This window comes from Rhinoderma darwinii, chromosome 2, assembly GCF_050947455.1.
Source record: "Rhinoderma darwinii isolate aRhiDar2 chromosome 2, aRhiDar2.hap1, whole genome shotgun sequence".
Taxonomy (NCBI): domain Eukaryota; kingdom Metazoa; phylum Chordata; class Amphibia; order Anura; family Rhinodermatidae; genus Rhinoderma; species Rhinoderma darwinii.
In genome coordinates this window covers 163,272,552-163,291,994 of record NC_134688.1, presented here as the reverse complement: position 1 = coordinate 163,291,994, position 19,443 = coordinate 163,272,552, and the positions used below count along the sequence as shown (strand labels likewise).

Here is a 19,443-nt window from a genome sequence, read left to right as displayed (position 1 = left end):
TAAAGCTTATGAGGGCATGTTCAAGCGTTGGGGATTCTCTAAGGATTTTTGGAGTGAATACTGATACAACTTTAATTAATGTATTAAGTGCTGCTTTAAAATCTATTTTGCGCACCCAAAATATTTAACCAACAAATATGCATTTTCTATTGCTCATGAATTGAGATCTATATAGTTTGTTTTACTGTAGTAATAATAATTAAAAAAAAAATTTTGTTTTCCAGGCTTGTCTAGCATCAAGATGAACACTGACAACAATACCAGCAACAACACGTGTGACCTCTATTACCACCACAAACCAGCAAGAATTTTACTGCCAATATTTTACAGCCTGATATTCTTCTTTGGACTGCTTGGAAACATCCTGGCTATGTTTGTCATCCACAAAAACAGACGGAAGCTTAACTCTACCACACTCTATTCAAGAAACCTGGTCATTTCAGACATTTGTTTTGCCATTGTCTCACCTTCCAGAATCGTGTACTATGCTAAAGGCTTTGACTGGCCCTTAGGAGAAGGGCTTTGCCGAGTAACCGCGCTTTTTCTGTACATTAATACTTACGCTGGAGTAAACTTCATGACTTGTTTGAGCCTCGACCGTTTCTTCGCTGTGGTGCACCCGCATCGTTACAGCAGAATTAGGAGGGTGAAGTTTGCTAAGATCATCTGTATTTTTGTTTGGTTGCTTGTGGTCTTCCAAACATTGCCACTTCTCCTACACAAAATGTCTCAATTGGATATAACAACTGGGAGAACAACATGTATGGAATACCCAAACTTTGAAAAAATAGACCATTTGCCATACATTCTTCTTGGAGCATGTTTTATTGGATACTATGTTCCCTTGATAATAATGCTATATTGCTATTCTCAAATAAGTATTAAACTCTACCAGACTACCAAGCAGAATCCATTATCTGAAAAAACTGGTACCAACAAAAAGGCTACCAATACAATCATTTTAGTGATTGTGGTGTTCCTCATTTGTTTCACACCGTATCATGTGGCTATTACCCAGCATATGATTAAAAAACTCATTTATACACCAGACTGCGACGAGCAGGAACTATTTCAAGTTGTCCTTCATATCACGGTTTGCCTGATGAACTTAAACTGTTGCCTAGATCCTCTCATATACTTCTGTGCATGTAAAGGATACAAGAAGCAGATTCTGAAAATATTAAAACGGCAAGCGAGCGTAACCTCTTCCAGCGCCACAAAACCAGCAGCTGAAGAAAGCTCCCGCGATCTCACAGAAAGCCAAACAGCACAAAATATACCGTTAAACCATACAGTAAACCTACCCGTGAGTACAAAATAAAATTGGGACAAAAAAAAATTGTCAGGGTGCTTCCTGATAAAGTAAATGGAAGGAGATGCCTTTTTGGATTATTCTACACTCTGACCAAGGAAACATATAATACAAGACTATTTAAACAAGGCCTGAATGGAGTATGAAAAACTATCATCATAAACTTGTCATCATTACTCAAAATAAGTTGTGACTTCCACGTATACATAATCTGCATTACAACGTGTGCTTATTCCGCCAGGGGTGGACACATAAATGTACGCATTAGGAGCCTTTAAGAAGGACACTCAAGTGAAAAAAAACAAAGACACCAACATAAAATTTCTTAAAGTATTACTGAGCTGGTCCAAATAAAAAAAAGTGTTGGAACGTCCCAAATAATTACATTTTCCAATTTCTCCATGTCTGTCATGATAAAAAGTTGAACGTAACGTAGGTTTGTGAGGCTAAGGGTCTGTTCACACGGCGGATTTTGCTTGGCGAGTCCTGCCGCAAAATGCGCGTGGAATTATTCTTGCCGTCGGCAGGAAGATTCCTCCTCCCATTCACTTCACATGGGAGGTTCGGGCAAAATCCGCTGGAAGATCGGGCAGGATACTTATTTTTCCCGCTGGCTGAAAAAATTAGCTAGCAGGAAACAGAAGCGTCCAACTCCGATTGAAATTAACGGGAGGCAGAATTTTGTGCCGCAAAAATTCCACCATGTGAACTGACCCTTAAAGTAATTTAGAATTGTTATGTATTTAAGCTACTGATTTCTGAAAGTGAATGTAGCACAATATTGCAGTAAGTATACACACAGAACATCAAGAATTTTCTGGGTAGCACAACTATAGGATGACCATTCATAACCTCTACTCAGCTTGGGTTTTCCTACAACCATAAATATGGGCTGCATTGAAATGACTGGCTAGAACTCATCTAATCTGGCTATGTATGGAAGGGCAAAAGTGGTGATATAATGTTGTTTTTGACCCACTGGAACAGCCGTATCTGGCCATGCATGGACAAACCCCACCAAAAGCAAAATCCTGGTCTATCAAAAAAATCTAAACTTTTTTTCTTGTTTATCTCTTGGTGCTTCGGTATTCTGGAATACGTACATATACATTGGGGCAGATTTACTAATACTGTGTAAGTTTTATACAGTGCAAACTTAGGCAGTCAGAAGATGCGCCAAATTTATCACAGTGGTTCATGTTAGACACACTTCTCTTCCTTATATCATCTATTGTTTGGTTTTGTATACACCGTTTTTTTTTGCAGCAAAATTTTAGCGCACATTTTAATCCGCGCTCCCTTTCCACTAATTACGTCCCTTTTGCGCTAAGCTGCACCCCCTAGATGAGCAAAAAGTGTCTAAAATAGTTAAAACAAAAACATGAGATGCACAGCATATACGCCAGAATTCTGCATATATTTAGAGGGAATGTATTATAAGACAATTACCTATTGTTAAAATCATGTTTTTATGTTAAACATTTTTTTTTCTATGTCATTATCTATATTAAAAAATAATCCTAAAATCTTGCATTCTTTACTCTTGTCACGGATCTTCACAATAGACTGACCCTTCCTGTTCTGTAGAGATCACTTCTCAGCAGTCATCTCATTATCATCACAGGCAGGATCACAATGAAAGGTAACACCTCTAGATAGATAGCACAGGGTCCACCATTTAAAATAGGTGATGTACACAGCTCTCCTATCCTTACCTATACAGTCACCTCTGCACAGGTCACAGTGCAGGCCTAGAAAACTCTCCCATAGAGGTCAATGGGTTCCCTCCTGTTTACAGGTAGCTATGGTCCATGTGGCTGCTGTAAAGCATATCTATAAATGCTGTTAAAAGGAGCTCAGGCAAGATGGCTGCCCCTATAATCATGTACAGAAAATAGTATAAAAAAAATCTGCAATAAAAAAAAAAACAACCAGATAAGAAAAAAGATTTTGTTTCACTATCTGTTTTTAATGAGGAAAAAAAAAATATGGGTGATACAATCCCTTTAAGGCAGAATTCTGGCACATTTTAAACAGTAAATTTGCCCAATCATCGTTCATTAAGGACAATGACAATACTTTTATATCACAATTTGCCTTGAATATTAAGTCATTTTTAATATTTAGTCCTATTAAAGGGCATTTTTCATTAAACCAGCTGTGACAGATCCATCGCACGACTACCCCACTGACTAATAATGTCTGGTTCCGCAGAGATCTCCATCCTTTGGACAAAAAAACTATGAAACCTGCGATGTAGATGTGATCGGTGTCTAACTTACATTTACCAAAAGTAGGTAAATAAAAAACACACACAAAAAAACTTTCACTAGACACTGGAATTACTTGACTGACAAAATATTCAACATGATTTTGTAATTTATAACAAATCTGAAAAAAAAATGTTATGCTAAACTGTACATTTTGTATATCCATCTGCATAGCCTGCACTTGTCTTATACAGGGAGGTAGTAAAAATTTACAAAAGTAGAGGGGTATGTGTGTTGGTCATGGTTAAATGTAACATTTTTGAGCGTATTGTATTCTCAATATTGCAGGCTACAAAGGTAGGCCTCATGCACATGAGGGTGATTTTTATCTGCAATCACGGATCCGTATTGCGGATAAAAATACTGATCCAATCATTTCTATGGGCCAAGGGCAACCTCCCGTATATTTACGGGTGTGTGTCCGGGCCGCAGAAATGACACCCAAAAAATGCAATTACGAACCGTGCTCCTATACTTTTTAATGTGAGCACGGCCCACAAATACGGCTGACAGTCTGCGGCCCGTCCGTGCAGTATTTACTGACTGTTAATACTACACAGACGTGTGCATGAGGCCTTACATAGTTGAACGATGTTGAAAAAAAGACATGTCCATCAAGTTCAACCTTTCTCAGATAAATTATACATCATTCATTGGCAAATTATTTATAAGCCTCTATGCCATTTGTCATTACATAAGCATCTAGACCTTTTTTAATGCTGTCATATCTGCCATTGTTACCTGTTGTGGTAAGGAATTTCATAGTTTAAGTACTCTAACTGTAAAGAACCCTTTGCTATACTGATGTTTAAATCGCCTTTCCCCCACATGCAAAGGATGTCCTCTTGTGCTTTGTACAGTTCTTGTAATGAATAAATTAGGTGGCAGCTCTTTGCATTGATCCCACATATATTTATACATGTTAATAAAATCCCATCTAAGGCCCCATGCACACGAACGTGCTTTTGCGGCCGCAATTCCCCTGAAAATCCACAGGAGAATTGCGGCCCCATTCATTTCTATGGGGCCATGCACACGACCGTCGTTTTTACGGTCTGTGCATGGCCCGGGAGCCCGCACCGCAGAAAGAACTGACATGTTTTATTACAGCCGTCTTCTGCGGTCCGGGCTCATTGAAAATAATGGCCGCGGCCATGTGCATTGCCCGCGATTTGCGGGCGGCTTGCAGTCCGCTGCCGGCCGACCCGAAAATCACGGGCGTGCACATGACTACGGTCGTGTGCATGAGGCCTAAGAAGTTTTTTCCAAGCTGACCAAGCCTGATTTTTCTAGCCTCTCATTGTAAAAGGCAGTTGCCCATAGTAACACGGTTTTACTAAGGACAGAAGTTGTCAAACTAACCTAATCTGTTTTTATGAAGAGGTGAGCAGAAGTCTAGACAGAGGGGCCGCTGTGGATTTAGTGTTTTTGGACTTTGCAAAGGCATTTGACACTGTCCCCCATAGACGCCTAATGGGTAAATTAAGGACTATAGGTTTAGAAAATATAGTTTGTAATTGGATTGAGAATTGGCTCAAGGACCGTATCCAGAGAGTTGTGGTCAATGATTCCTACTCTGAATGGTCCCCGGTTATAAGTGGTGTACCCCAGGGTTCAGTGCTGAGACCACTATTATTCAACTTATTTATTAATGATATAGAGGAAGGGATTAATAGCACTATTTCTATTTTTGCAGATGACACCAAGCTATGTAATATAGTTCAGACTATGGAAGATGTTCATGAATTACAGGCAGATTTAAACAAACTAAGTGTTTGGGCGTCCACTTGGCAAATGAAGTTTAATGTAGATAAATGTAAAGTTATGCATCTTGGTACCAACAACCTGCATGCATCATATGTCCTAGGGGGCGCTACACTGGCGGATTCACTTGTTGAGAAGGATCTGGGTGTACTTGTAAATCATAAACTCAATAACAGCATGCAGTGTCAATCAGCTGCTTCAAAGGCCAGCAGGATATTGTCGTGTATTAAAAGAGGCATGGACTCGCGGGACAGGGATGTAATAATGCCACTTTACAAAGCATTAGTGAGGCCTCATCTAGAATATGCAGTTCAGTTCTGGGCTCCAGTTCATAGAAAGGATGCCCTGGAGTTGGAAAAAATACAAAGAAGAGCAACGAAGCTAATAAGGGGCATGGAGAATTTAAGTTATGAGGAAAGATTGAAAGAATTAAACCTATTTAGCCTTGAAAAAAGACGACTAAGGGGGGACATGATTAACTTATATAAATATATTAATGGCACATACAAAAAATATGGTGAAATCCTGTTCCTTGTAAAACCCCCTCAAAAAACAAGGGGGCACTCCCTCCGTTTGGAGAAAAAAAGGTTCAACCTTCAGAGGCAACAAGACTTCTTTACTGTAAGAACTGTGAATCTATGGAATAGCCTACCGCAGGAGCTGGTCACAGCAGGGACAGTAGATGGCTTTAAAAAAGGGTTAGATAATTTCCTAGAACAAAAAAATATTAGCTCCTATGTGTAGAAATTTTTCCTTCCCTTTTCCCTTCCCTTGGTTGAACTTGATGGACATGTGTCTTTTTTCAGCCGTACTAACTATGTAACTATGTAAGACTGTTATTTTACTTTTCCTCCGGTTGTCCCGTGAAAAATATTGTTTTTCTTTCAATTAAGCACCAAAATCTGAGCCTATTTACAATGATTTAAAAAAAAAAACAATTTCATGAGTTATTCAATAAAAAGATCTGTATATACCACCACCTGCTGTTTAATTTCTCTCCCTGTATGGTGTCCACCTCAGTAACAGTGCCGAGGTGAACACACGCAAAGTTCTGATGCGGTCTCTGGTGTGGTAAGAAGGAGCAATACTTACCTATTCTTGCCCCTGGCGATCCAGCGCTGTTGCTCTGGCGGCACTCCCGGTAGCGGTTTACATGCACGTAGCATGTAACTGCTGCAGTCAATCAGAGGGCTCTGCTGGGCTCTGTGGTGACAAAGCGTATTTCTGGTATAATGCCAGAAATACAACATATGGCCGCTAAACCCTCTGGATGCAGCGCTCACGCGCTATGTGCATGTAAATAACCACCGGGAGTGCCTGAATAACTGGGGAAAGGTTTAGGCAAGTATTGCTTTTCGGTTTATTTATTTCATTTGCAGCCCCTAATAAAAAATGTTCACTTCCCGGATAACCCCATTCAACACTGCCTGTTTTTAGCAGGCTTAAAGGGGTTATGTGGGTACTGAAAAGTATTAGCAGTGTACTCACTGCAGTTACATAGTTTGTACGGTTGAAAAAAGACACATGTCCATCAAGTTCAACCAAGGGATGGGAAAGGGGAAGTGGGATGGGAAAGTATGTGAATACACTCGCTAATATACATTCCTGTCCCCTATCATGCGGAATATGAGATCTTAAATTATTTTTACAGTGCTGGCGGGGGATCGGATGTCTAGTGGCACAATCTTCCTTCATAACGGAAGAAAAAAAGAGAAAAGTATAAGATAAAAATTTAGGACAAAAATTTTCTACTGAACAAACGTCCAATATAAAAAACTGTAAAAAATTCCTAGTTCACCTCACACTGTATTATCAAGTATGGACTACACTAAATATGAGCTACATGTGAAACAAACTGTAGTTAAAAAAAAAACTGTACGTCCATCACTAACTGAAACAATATAAATTTACAATAAAACTGTAGAAAAAAAATGTATAGCTAAAACTTCTGCTATGTATATTTTTTTACAAAACGGACAACTGCTACCCTAACGCCCTACCTATGCAGGTACTAGCTACACCTCATCAGCTAACTTAAATGTCTGCTATTGTAAAGTCTTACCTATTGCAGGTGCTAGCTACACCTAAGGCTGGATTCACACGAGCATATTACGTCCGTAATGGACGGAACGTATTTCGGCCGCAAGTCCCGGACCGAACACACTGCAGGGAGCCGGGCTCCTAGCATCATAGTTATCTATGACGCTAGGAGACCCTGACTCGCTGCGGGACAACTGTCCCGTACTGTAATCATGTTTTCAGTATGGGACAGTAGTTCCACGGAGAGGCAGGGACTCCTAGCATCGTACATAACTATGATGCTAGGAGCCCGGCTCCCTGCACTGAGTTTGGTCCCGGACTTGCGGCCGAATTACGTTCTGTCCATTACGGACGTAATATGCTCGTGTGAATCCAGCCTAACTACATAAACTTTTTTAGAGTTTTATATTTAAAAAAAAACAGGTAAAAAAAAAAAAACTGCATCTGAGGCGGATTATAGACTCAGCACTAGCCACAGGCCACACACAGAAAGATGGTTCAATAAAAATGGGCCAAAAAAAAAAATCCTGCACCAAAACATTAGCACATATGCCAATCAGGGATGGTGGTCACTGAACAGCGCTTGGGGAACTGGTGCGGGTCAAAAAAAATAAAAAAAATAACCTGCATCCAAAAAATTACCACAGATGCTGATTAGTAATGGCTGTCACTGATCAACACTCAGTGGCCGCAGGGCGCAAACAGGGAAATGGTGCGGAAAAGAAAAAAAAGTCCGGAGGGCGATCAGTGCTCAACGGCAGCAGGTTGTACACAGCGGGGGGTGCAGGAAAATTTAGGGACATATCTATTGCTGTTTCTATAAACAAATAAATATTAGCAGCACAGTTGATGCTGATGATGATCACTCACACACAGTGAGTGATTACACAGCAGAAGACGACGATCGCAGCAATGAAGGCCTCAACACAGGTCAGTATAGCGTAGAGTAGTTATGCACCAGCTCTGCTCACCGTTCCGAACTGAAATGAAGTGGGCAGAGCTGGTGCTGTTTGAAACACCCGGCATGGCTGCGATTGGTCGGTCTATACAGACCCTGTGTCAGGTTAATTGGTTAAAGCCGCAAAAAGCAGCAATTGGCCGGTCTGAGTTAACTGTCCAATCGTGGGGATCATTGATGGGGAGTGGTGTAATGACTCCCTGGGCGACAAGTATAGATGGCTGCTGTCAGGGACAGCAACGATCTTTACTTAGCTACTGTGTATTTTAACACAGTAACCTCTTCCCTCTTTGTCTAGCACTAGCTTTCACAGAAATCTCTAGCTTCCATGTATGTATACGAGTAGGGGTCAAAAATACTGATGCAAAATACTGACCTAAATACCTTGGTAATTACCAAAATTGTGGATCCCCTATAAAGTTGAAAGGGTGAGGGTGATTCATTACATAAGGTGCACTTACAAAAAATTCACCTAACTAGCAAACAAAAAAAAACAAAAAAAAGGAAGGAAAAAAGATGTAGACCATTTGAATAGATATTAAAAAGATGTAACGATTATATTAAAGTCTCACTCTCAAATTAAATACAACTTTCAAAACTAAAACACCAAAAAAAACACAATTTATCTAACATAAAATCATTACTACAAAGACAGTGTTTCACAATTTTCCAGTAAACCAGCAACGTGAGATTGGCTCATCTGCAAACCACAGAACAGGGCCCTTCCTGTTACCTGGGCAATATGTTTTCTTCTTCTAAATGCACAGTACATGGCAACAAAGAATTTTATAATAAGAAAAAGAAATATGAAACTAGTGGTCTTATATTGCATCATTGCCAAGCACCCGATTCTTTATTTCTTATCCTCACAGATGGACAACTGACCATTTTAACCCCTTCCCTCCACAGCCATTTTTAAAAATTTTCCTTTTTCCTCCACCACCTTCCAAAAGGCATAAAGTTTTTATTGTTCCGCCTATAAAGCCGTAAGGGGTCTTAATTTTTTTGCGGGACAAGTTGTAGTTTTTCATAACACCATTTATCATACCATATAATGTACTAGCAAACTGACAAAATAAATTCTCTGTGGGGTGGAATTGGAAAAAACAGCAATTCCTTCATATTTGGGGGGGGGGGGGTTTGTTTTTATGGTGTTCATTAGGCGATAAAAATGCCTTATTATCTTTACTCTGCGGGTCAATACGATTACGCCGATACCATAATTAATGTAGTCTTTTTAAGTTTTACTACTTTTACAAGGAAGAAAACAATTAATAATACTAAAAGTCAGAGGGGGGTGCCCCCTCAACCTAACGGCTAAGATGGCATCTAAATGTTTAAACGAGGAAGATCCCGCTTGTTACACTAAAGTGTCGGCTGTAAGATACACCGGACACGCTCGTTCTATGACGCGGGCTCAATCTGTGGTCCCGCTCCATACTTCCCCACTCGACTTCTACCATATATATACGGCGGATGTGGGGAAGGCGTTAAAGTACAAGTCAACCATAGTGTGTCTCTATATAGTGGAAAGTTTAAAAATAAGCGGTCACCAGATTTATGCTGCCCTACCTGAGGGCAGCATAAAGTAGTGCCAGAGACCCTGATTCAAATGCTGTATCACTCAGTAGTTTTTGTTAAAATCACTTTTTTTCCAGCAAATCGTATTCATGAGCTGCATTTAGCCTCGCCATCCACAGCTGATTGTCAGCTTTCTCCCCTTGCACAGTATAGGAAGGTCAATCAGCGATCGTTGGGCGGGGCTAGACATAGATACCATCTGCTGGGGAAAAAAAGTAATTTTAACAAAAACTACTGAATGCTGACAAATGAGTGATACAGAGTTTGAATCAGAGTCTTTGGCACTACTTTTTAACCCTGGTGAGAGATTCTCTTTAAAGACGACAAGTCAACTCTCCTAACATGTCTATTTTAGTGATTACTTTTTCGTTTTTCCCCATGAAATAACAATTCTGGAATATATTGTTTTAGAACTCTGTGCTATTCCGGTTATTCCTCCTAGAAATGTATGAATAAATTGACAACCGGGTGTTACCACTCCCCTCGTCAAACGGGCATGTCCCTACACAGTTCGAGACTTTGAGTATTCACTAGACATTGTCAGTTTGTGTAGGGACACCACCACCAACTGGTAACACTCAGTTGTGAATTGATTCATACATTTTTAGGAGGAATAACAGATGAAAATCACAATGTAGATGTAATGACAGGGTAGGGAGACAGACAGGTCAGCCCTAATCTACCCGCCACTCAGTCCCTGCCTACTTGCAACGACCCGTCCTAAGCGACGGGGTACAACTGGGCGACGGTCCCTACGCTCAGTAAGTGCAAGACAGACAAACAGACAAGGGTACACAGAAGCGAGGGAAACGGGGCAGCTGCCCACGGAGACACCATGAGCAACAAGAGTAGTGAACGAGCCGAGTAAAACCAGGAGAGAACGAGGTACAAAACGCTGAGCAGGAGAGTTGTCAGAAAGCCAAGGTCAATAACAAGCAGATGATGAGTAGTACAAGCAGCAGCAGCAAGCCAGGAAACAAGCATAGAAGAATCACAGGCAAAGGAGGAACAGGAAAGGCAGGTATAAATAGACAGTGGGCGGGAGCTAGCTCAGTCTGGCCAGGCTGTGATAGGCTCTCCCACTCCTAAGCCTGCCATCCTGAGTGGTTGAAGATGGAGTCAGTCTCACAGACATAGGAGCAGGTGCAGACTGATTGCCCACGGGCGTCGACACAGAAGCTGTGCCTGGCAAATCCTTTACAGTAGAGTTCCAAAAAGCAAAGATGCTCCAGAATTGTTATTTCATAAAATAGACATGTCAGGAGAGGTGATAGGTCCTCTTTAACAGTGAATGAATTAAAATGGGTTTTCTGGTCTTTAAAAAATGCATGCAGCTGGTTTAAGTGCAGTAGGATTAGCCACTTACTACATACCGACCCAACCGTCTCAGACCCAGCTGTCATGGGTGGCCGGTGATATGTCCCGTTTTCAACTGTATCTGCGTACTCAGGACGCAGATACAGTTGAATACAATGTTGGAGTAGGGAGCTGCCGCGGATGTTTTCTGCATGCTTGGCAGAAGTTAAAGAGGCTCTGTCACCACATAAGTGGCATATATCTCCTACATAAGGAGATGGGCGCTGTAATGTAGTTGACAGCAGTGCTTTTTATTTAGAAAAACAATCTATTTTTACCATTTTATTAGCGATTTTAGCTTTATGCTAATTAATTTCTTAATTCCCAACTGGGCGTGTTTTTACTATTGACCAAGTGGGCGTTGTAAAGAGGAGTGTATGATGCTGACCAATCAGCATCATACACTTCTCTCCATTCATTTACTCAGCGCATAGTGACACTGCGTTGTTCTCAATGTGCTGTCTTCTACTGACACATTAACGTTACTGAAGTGTCTTGACAGTAAATAGACATTCCTTCCAGACGGGACGTAATGTCTCTTCACAATCCCGGCACTTCATTAACGTTTGTTTGGTATTTACAGCAAAGCGTAATCTCCCTGTAATCTGTCATTGACAGCATGATCTCGCAAGATTACACTTGCTCTGCTGTAAATACCACACAAACGTTACTGAAGTGTCGGGATTTTGAATAGACATCCCGTCCTGGCTGGAAGGAATGTCTATTCACTGTCTAAACACTTCAGTAACGTTAATGTGCTAGTATAAAACAGCACATAGTGAACAACGCAGTGCCACTATGCGCTGAGTAAATGAATGGAGAGAAGTGCATGACGCTGATTGGTCACCGATTGGTCAGCGTCATACACGCCTCTGAACAACGCCCACTTGGTCAATAGTAAAAACACGCCCATTTGGGCATTAAGTAATTAGCATAAAGCTAAAATCGCTCCTAACGTGGTAAAAATAGATCGTTTTTCTAAATAAAATGCACTGCTGTCACCTACATTACAGCGCCAATCTCATTATGTAGGAGATAGGGCACTTATAATGTGGTGACAGAGCCTCTTTAATTCAGAGTCAGTGATCAACAGAATAGCAGAGCAGACAGGGAGTTATTAAAAGGGAATGTGGAAAGGTGTAAATAGAAGCAATATCTGTGAGAGCGGAGAGGAATCAAGGGAAATGTTCTTCACATTGGTAACCCCACCCACAGCAAGCCCTGGCAGCATCAAAACAATGGTGCTATGCAGAGCTGGGTAACAGAACATAACAGACACACACACAGGTATTTTTCAGTATTTTTAGAAGCTCGGAAAATCAGAGTTTCTTGACGAATTCTTTGACGCGGCAACCGCGCCAAAAAACTCGTCAAAAACGGCCTGAAAATGGCTCCCATTGATTTCAATGGGAGGCGGAGGCGTCTTTTTCCCGCGAGCAGTAAAACCGCCTCGCGGGAAAAAGAAGCGACATGTCCTATCTTCGGGCGTTTACGCCTCTGACCTCCCATAGACTTCAATGGGAAGCAGAGAAAGTGTATTTCGAGGCATTTTATGCCCGCGGCGCTCAATGGCCGCGGGCGAAAAACGCTGCGAAAATCGGCGTGCAGGGAGAGGAAAATCTGCCTCAGGATGCAGTCACACGTGGAAAATTTTGTTGCAGAGATTTTCTGCGACTAAAAATCAGTTTTATTCATCTAAATTGAACTTGCAGAAATCCATGCATCTGTTGCAGAAACAACCCTATTCAGATGAACCAAATTGATTTTCAATTACAGAGATTTTCTTCAACAAAATTTGCCACATATGACTGCACCCCAAGTATGACTGGGCTAGACATCCATCTATCTTAAAACAAAGAAGATGATCCAAAACACAGCAAAAGCAAGGCAGACTGAATGGATTTTGTGGTCTTGTTTTATAGTTACTGACCAAAAACCCTGTGCAGCACAGATGTAAAAATATCCTATTACAGTGACAAGGAACTGAAATTATTGATTTCCTGTCCCTAAAATCTATAAACACAGAATTATATCTAGGCTTGCAGTCTTTTTTTATTTTATTTAGAGCATCTTTTTATTGAATTTTCCAAAAAAAAGAAGGAAAAAATGCAGAACAAAGAGTTTGTCTCATATCTTGTCACACTGTATAGTTTGTAAGATCTTGTATTGCCGTCTATCACTGTTTACTGTACTGTCAATGACCAAAGTTGCCTACGAGCTTTAACAAAACCCCCCTCCCCGTCCTATGAAATCCAGTAAATGCAAAAGCAAGATTTTATAAGAACTAAGAGTGAATAAAAGCGAAGCAGAATCGACACAGAAATATCACCATCTTCAGTACTGTGTGCTTTAACCCTTCAGAACTCCCAGCGTACCCGCCAAATACCAAGACGTATAGTAAAAAGGAGTCATCAGGTCCTTAACCTCACTTGGTTGTAAATATTTGCATATAAAAGTTTTCCATTTTTTGAAAAATTTAGAGGCATGTGACTCCGCTGCACATTCAATTTTTTTTTTCAACTGAGATACAGTCTCAATTACTGTCGGTATCTGAGGTTTAAGCCAATGGTCCAATATAGACCGTTTAGCCACTAATAGGAAGGCATGCAATGTTTGTAGGAGGGCATGGAGAGCTGGGAAGTACATGAAACAGAAGAGGCAAAGGCTCCATGGCAAGAGATAGACCCCAAGTATCCTTAATGACCTCCAAAATGTCTTTCCAATATGTAAATAATTTAGGACAACCCATGGAACAAGTTTGTCTTGGGAGTATGGCACCTAGGGCATGCCACCAATCTATCTGGAAAGTTAGGGTGAGGGGGTATGTCGAATACATAAATAGCTTTATGTATGAATTTTAAGTGTGTTTATAGCCATTGCTCACATATGACCGCCTTTCCTACCCTTGCCCACCCCTCTAAAAGTTTCTGTGTGAGATCTGGGTCCGGGATCTCCCTATTTCATGCTTTGAACATTATGGAGGTGGCTGATTTGGCAAGGTTTTCGCTCAACTTACGATATAGAAGAGACAAGGAGGATTTAGTAGGCAGAGTAGTAACCAAGGTTTCTAATAAGTTCCCAGCGCATTCTGGTGCTATGTCATGAAGTTTCGACCTTAAAAACAACATCAATTGACAATAGACTAGGTAGTAGCGTGAGGAGATGTTTTTTAATACTCTCATTCCTTGGAAAGTCATATAGCGACTATCTGTTGAATGCAATAGATGGGTGAGTTTGGAAATGCCCAATAAACACCATTTGTGAAAATGAGGATTGTCCCTTCCTTGGGGAAACTCTGGATGTCCCCATAGGTTCATATGTTTGAATATACGCTGAGGAAGTCCAAAAAGGGTCCTAATAGATTTCCAAGCCATGATAGTGTCACAAAATAGTATACGATGTCTAAATGCCGTTGGGATATTCCTAAAGTAAGTATGTAGTAAAGAGGACAGATGCAATGGAGCCACCACCCCCGCCTCCAGGGTATAATTTTAATAGAAATTAGAAGTTTGCAACCAATCAAGGCCATGACGTGCCCGAAAAGCCAAGTTGTAACTACGAAGATCTGGAAGGTTAACCCCTCCCATAACTTTAGGGACTATTAGTTTCTTAAGAGCAATTCTTTGGCGCTTCCGATTCCAGATATAGGAGGAGAACATGGAGTTCAATTTCAAGATATCAGAATGCTTTAAAAGGAGAGGAATAGTCTGCATTGAGTACAGCAAATTTGGAAAACGGACCATTTTAAGAAGGTGGCATCTTCCCATAAAGGAAAGAGGTAAATGTTTGAATGTTCTTCTTTATGAGCCCAGGGTGCATTAAGTGAGCCATTCTGTGTTATCAGGGCTGATAGATGCTCTGAAATGAAAAGATATCTGAATTCTGAAGGCATGAAATGTGAGATTCAAAAAAAGTTTCAATTTTGATTCAATGCTATTTTGGAAAAATCCAACTGTCTGATTCAATTTGCTAACAACGCAAATAATATATATTGAGTCTTAAAGGGAACCGGTCACCAGCATTTCACCTATTAAACCAGCAATACCTGGTGGTAGTGGGTGAAAAATCATTTCTATAAGAGTAAGGCCACACAGTGCGGTCACGGTGCGTTTGTGCTGCGTTTTTAAACCACAGCAAGTCAATGGTGAAATTTGTGTTATGGACAGACTGCTGCTATTATATTACAATGTGTTCTTTGTGCAGTTAACTGCATCTTCATAATGTCCGACTGCATGCAGTTAATGACGGCGCTGTCCATGTTGTTGCTGAACTGTATGCGTTTTTGCTAACAGTTCTGCAATGCATTGTAATGAACTATATACAGGAAGCACCTAACAAACTTCAACAAGGGTGAAAACTATGTCCACCAATTATTTCCTTTAAAAACGCAACAGAACTGCAGCATTACGGAGATAAAAAACGCGTGCAGTTGACCGCATGCGGTTTTCAAACGCAATAAAACTGCGTCAATGACGCCCCGTGTGGCCTTACCCGATAACCTATCATTGTCTTCTTAGTCGGCTCTGTAGCTTTAGTATTCAGTTTTTTAGTGTTCCCACACCGTATGCTAATGAGCATTTCCGAGTTTACCCGCCTCCTTACTTTTGAATTACCACTCCTCGCCTTCCCCCAGCAGACAAAACCCTGCACTTGTGCATTGATGTCCCCTTCTGGGGTGTGCAAACAAAAGGGACACCGGATTATTACGATAAAAAGCGCTAAATGTTTTCATACCGTTATTTACAGTCGGAGGAGAAGTTTAGGAGAGGGGATAACAGCAATGAACTTTTGATAGTAGTGGCCAGTGAGGGATAAGTAAAGCTCAATAGGTGAAACGCTGGTGACTGGTACCCTTTAACCCCTTCACGTACCCTGACGTGCCATTACGTCCGGGTGCTGGGGGTGGTGTTTGGAGCACGCTCCATATGTTGCGGGTGTCGGCTGTATTTGACAGCGGACACCTGGGACTAGCAACCGGGAGCAGAGATTGCGCTGCTCCTGGCTGTTTAAACCCTCAAATGCTGCGGTCAATCGCGACCGCAGTATCTGAGGCATAGAAAAGAGGGGGTGGCCCCCTCCGACAGCTCATCGCCACCCCCTCGGCATGAGATCGGGGGGTGACGACGGTTGTTATGGCAGCCCAGGGGCCTAATGAAGGCAGCAAGGGCTGCCTTCACTCTGCCTCTGCTAAGCCCTGCCTGTGGCAGGGCTTAACAGATGCCTATAAAAATGACGATATACTGCAATACGTTCGTATACACACACTTATTATGCAGATGTGTGAGACAGGAAGGTTGTTGCACCCTAATGTCTGCTGTTTGCACATAAATAGATCAACAGATAAGGTGGGGGGAAAAAATCCAGAATGAAGATTCCTGCACAGGACTACCAGTACTCCTTATGGCCTTGCGCTTGTCACCATAGCTTTTGGTTACTTGGTCACCCCAAGAAGCAGAAGTAATGCTGCTGACATCATCCTGGACTGTGGCTGTGATTCCCTGAGCTATCCAGCTCTTCATCATTATCCTCCCCACCCACCTCAGATAAATTAGGGGGTACAACTCTTTGTCCACCCTTTAACCATTTAGAACCACCACTTCACCTTTACTTCCGTCAACTATCTATGTTGTACTGACTGCACTACTACTCACATTCTCCTCTCTGTATTTCCTCTTCCTATACCGATGCCTCATTGTCTGCGGTGACATACTTTCAAATAAATATCAGTGCAACATTCTTGTTCTACAAAATCATCTATTCTACACCATACAAGCATTGCTTTACTACAACATAGCCCTACATGAGCTTTTCAAGCACTGCCCCAGTGTGTACAAACAATGAATTACAAGCATACCACTCAATAATTGTTAATGACTCCTATTTGGTCAATATTAATTTTAGAGGTGATCAGGAACAACAGTAAAATAATTTGATTTGGTTTTGCTTTCTGAGGGGCGTATGTGAGCTTTTTCCAGCTGAGAGACTTTTTCCGTTTTAAGAAGCAGGCACTAGCCCTCATTGCAACCCCCTTGACCAGTTAAATTCAAAGACAGGGCTCACGTGCCCTCATTAGTATTAAGTGCGGGTCTTCTTTAATCTAACACCCTACTCCCAACCACAATATTTTGAGGATTTGCGTGCACCCACTGTCTTTATTTCATCTGGGCATCTTTTAAAAAATTGATTGCCCACCTCCTTGCTGTTCCGGGATGACGGGATCATGGCGGCACTGTGCTAATGGTATCAACTAGTAAGCATTGTCCTGGCAACTTTGCCCTTTCTTAAAATGGCCGCAAGCGCTTGTGTTGTGTATGCGCCGCCCTGCTCCCCTCCCCCCGGCGCAGCATGGAGACACGGGTACGCATGGATATGCGGTGCCCGCCTCCCTGCTATTCCGGTGTGACGAGATCATGGCGGCGCTGTGCTAACAAGTTTAACTAGTATATATTGTTCTGGCAATCTTGCCCTCTTTTAACCCCTTCCCGACATTTGCCGTATGGGTACGCCATGGAAAGCCATGACTTCCCGCAAATTGCCGTATCCATACTCCAAATATTTGGCACCAGCTCAGAAGCTGAGCCGGTGCCATCATTGCCGGATCTCAGCGGTATCTTACAGCTGACATCCGGCTGTAATGGCGGGGACCGAAATTAGCTTAGATCCCCATTAACCCCTTAAGTGCAGCGCTCAAATGCGATCGATGCACTTAAGGTGTTTACAGCTCATCGGAACCCCAGCAATGAAATTGCTGGGGTTCCGGTGGCTGCAATGGTAACCGGAGGCCTAATACTGGCCTCCCAGTCTGCCTAGCACGGAAGCCGGTCAAGATACGCCCGGCGGCGGAGCCCGATTAGCTTCTGTAGCCGCCGGCATGATGGCGACGGCTCAGGAGCTGATCCGGCGTCGTCAGCTGACATCCACCTGTAACGGCAGGAACCGGAGATATCTCCAATCCCTGCCATTAACCCCTTTGATGCAGCAATCGAAAGCGATCGCTGCATCTTAGCGGTTGCTAGCAGATCGCCAGCCCTGACAGGCAATCGGGACTGGCGACTGCTACTATGGCAACAGGAGACACAATGGCCTCCTGCTCTGCCATTACGGAAGCCGATTAGGCCCCGTTGGGAGGAGAAGCCTAATCGGTTTGCTGTCAGTGAATAACTGACAGATCTAATACATTGCACTATGTAGGTAGTGCAATGTATTAGAAAAAAAACATCAGACAGTTGGACCCTCAAGTCCCCTAGTGGGACTTGGAAAAACAGTGTAAAAAAAAGTATAAAAAAAAGTGTAGAAAAAAAAAGTGTAGAAAAAAAAAGTAAAAAAAAAAAGTGAAAAAAATAAGTTTTAAAACAATAAAAGTTTCAAGTAATAAAATAAAACACAATCGCCTGAGGTATCAAAATATTATATTATTTATTGCACGCGGTGAACAGCGTAAAAAACCTGTAAAAAAACTTTACCAGAGTTTCTGTTATTTAGTCACTTTGTCCTACAAATATTGGAATAAAAAGTGATCAAAAAGTCGCACGTATCCAAAAATGGTACCTATAAAAACTATAGCTCAAACTATAGCTCGTCTCGCAAAAAACAAGCCCTAATACAGCTCCGTCGACAAAAAATGTAAAAAGTTATGGTTCAGTTGGCGACTGAAAAAATACATTCTTTTTACAAAAGTTATTTTATTGTGCAAAAAGTTGTAAAACATTAAATAGTTCTATAAATTAGGTGTCGCCAGAATCGTACTGACCTGCAGAATAAAGTTTACATGTCATTTATAAACGCATGGTGAATGCTGTATAAAAAACTAACTGAAAAAACTATGGCAGAATTGCAGTTTTTTTTTACCTGGCCTCCCAAAAAATAGGATAAAAAGGTGATCAAAAAGTCGCATGTACCCCAAAATGATACCAATAATAACTACAGCTAGTCCCGCAAAAAACCAGCCCTCATACCGCTACGTCTATGAAAAAATAAAATTAGTTATTGCTCCAATAAGTCAGGAAATAAAAAATATGCAGTTGTGCCGGCCCGAGGGGAACATTTCTTCTGTTTCAAGAGGCGATTTATCAAGGACCTAAAATTAGGGAACCAGGAAGGGGAGAGCCCAAACATATCCGCTGGAAGCGACGGTGCCCGTATTATACCAGGACAACACTTTC

General features: G+C 41.6%; 2 protein-coding genes across 4 annotated transcripts in view; one reads left to right on the top strand and one right to left on the bottom strand.

Moving 5' to 3' along the window:
* The window catches only part of UBAC2 (UBA domain containing 2), a 193,565-nt gene that overhangs the window by 106,599 nt on the left and 67,523 nt on the right, over positions 1 to 19,443 (bottom strand). The window lies entirely within an intron of this gene.
* Positions 231 to 1,808, top strand: LOC142742552 (G-protein coupled receptor 183-like). Its single transcript, XM_075852433.1, has one exon. The coding sequence runs from the start codon at positions 242 to 244 to the stop codon at positions 1,319 to 1,321; it is 1,080 nt and encodes a 359-aa protein (XP_075708548.1). The 5' UTR covers positions 231 to 241; the 3' UTR covers positions 1,322 to 1,808.

What these genes read in the sequence shown, in the direction of transcription:
- LOC142742552 (XM_075852433.1), top strand. Translation starts at nt 242, where the DNA reads ATGAACACTGACAACAATACCAGCAACAACACGTGTGACCTCTATTAC.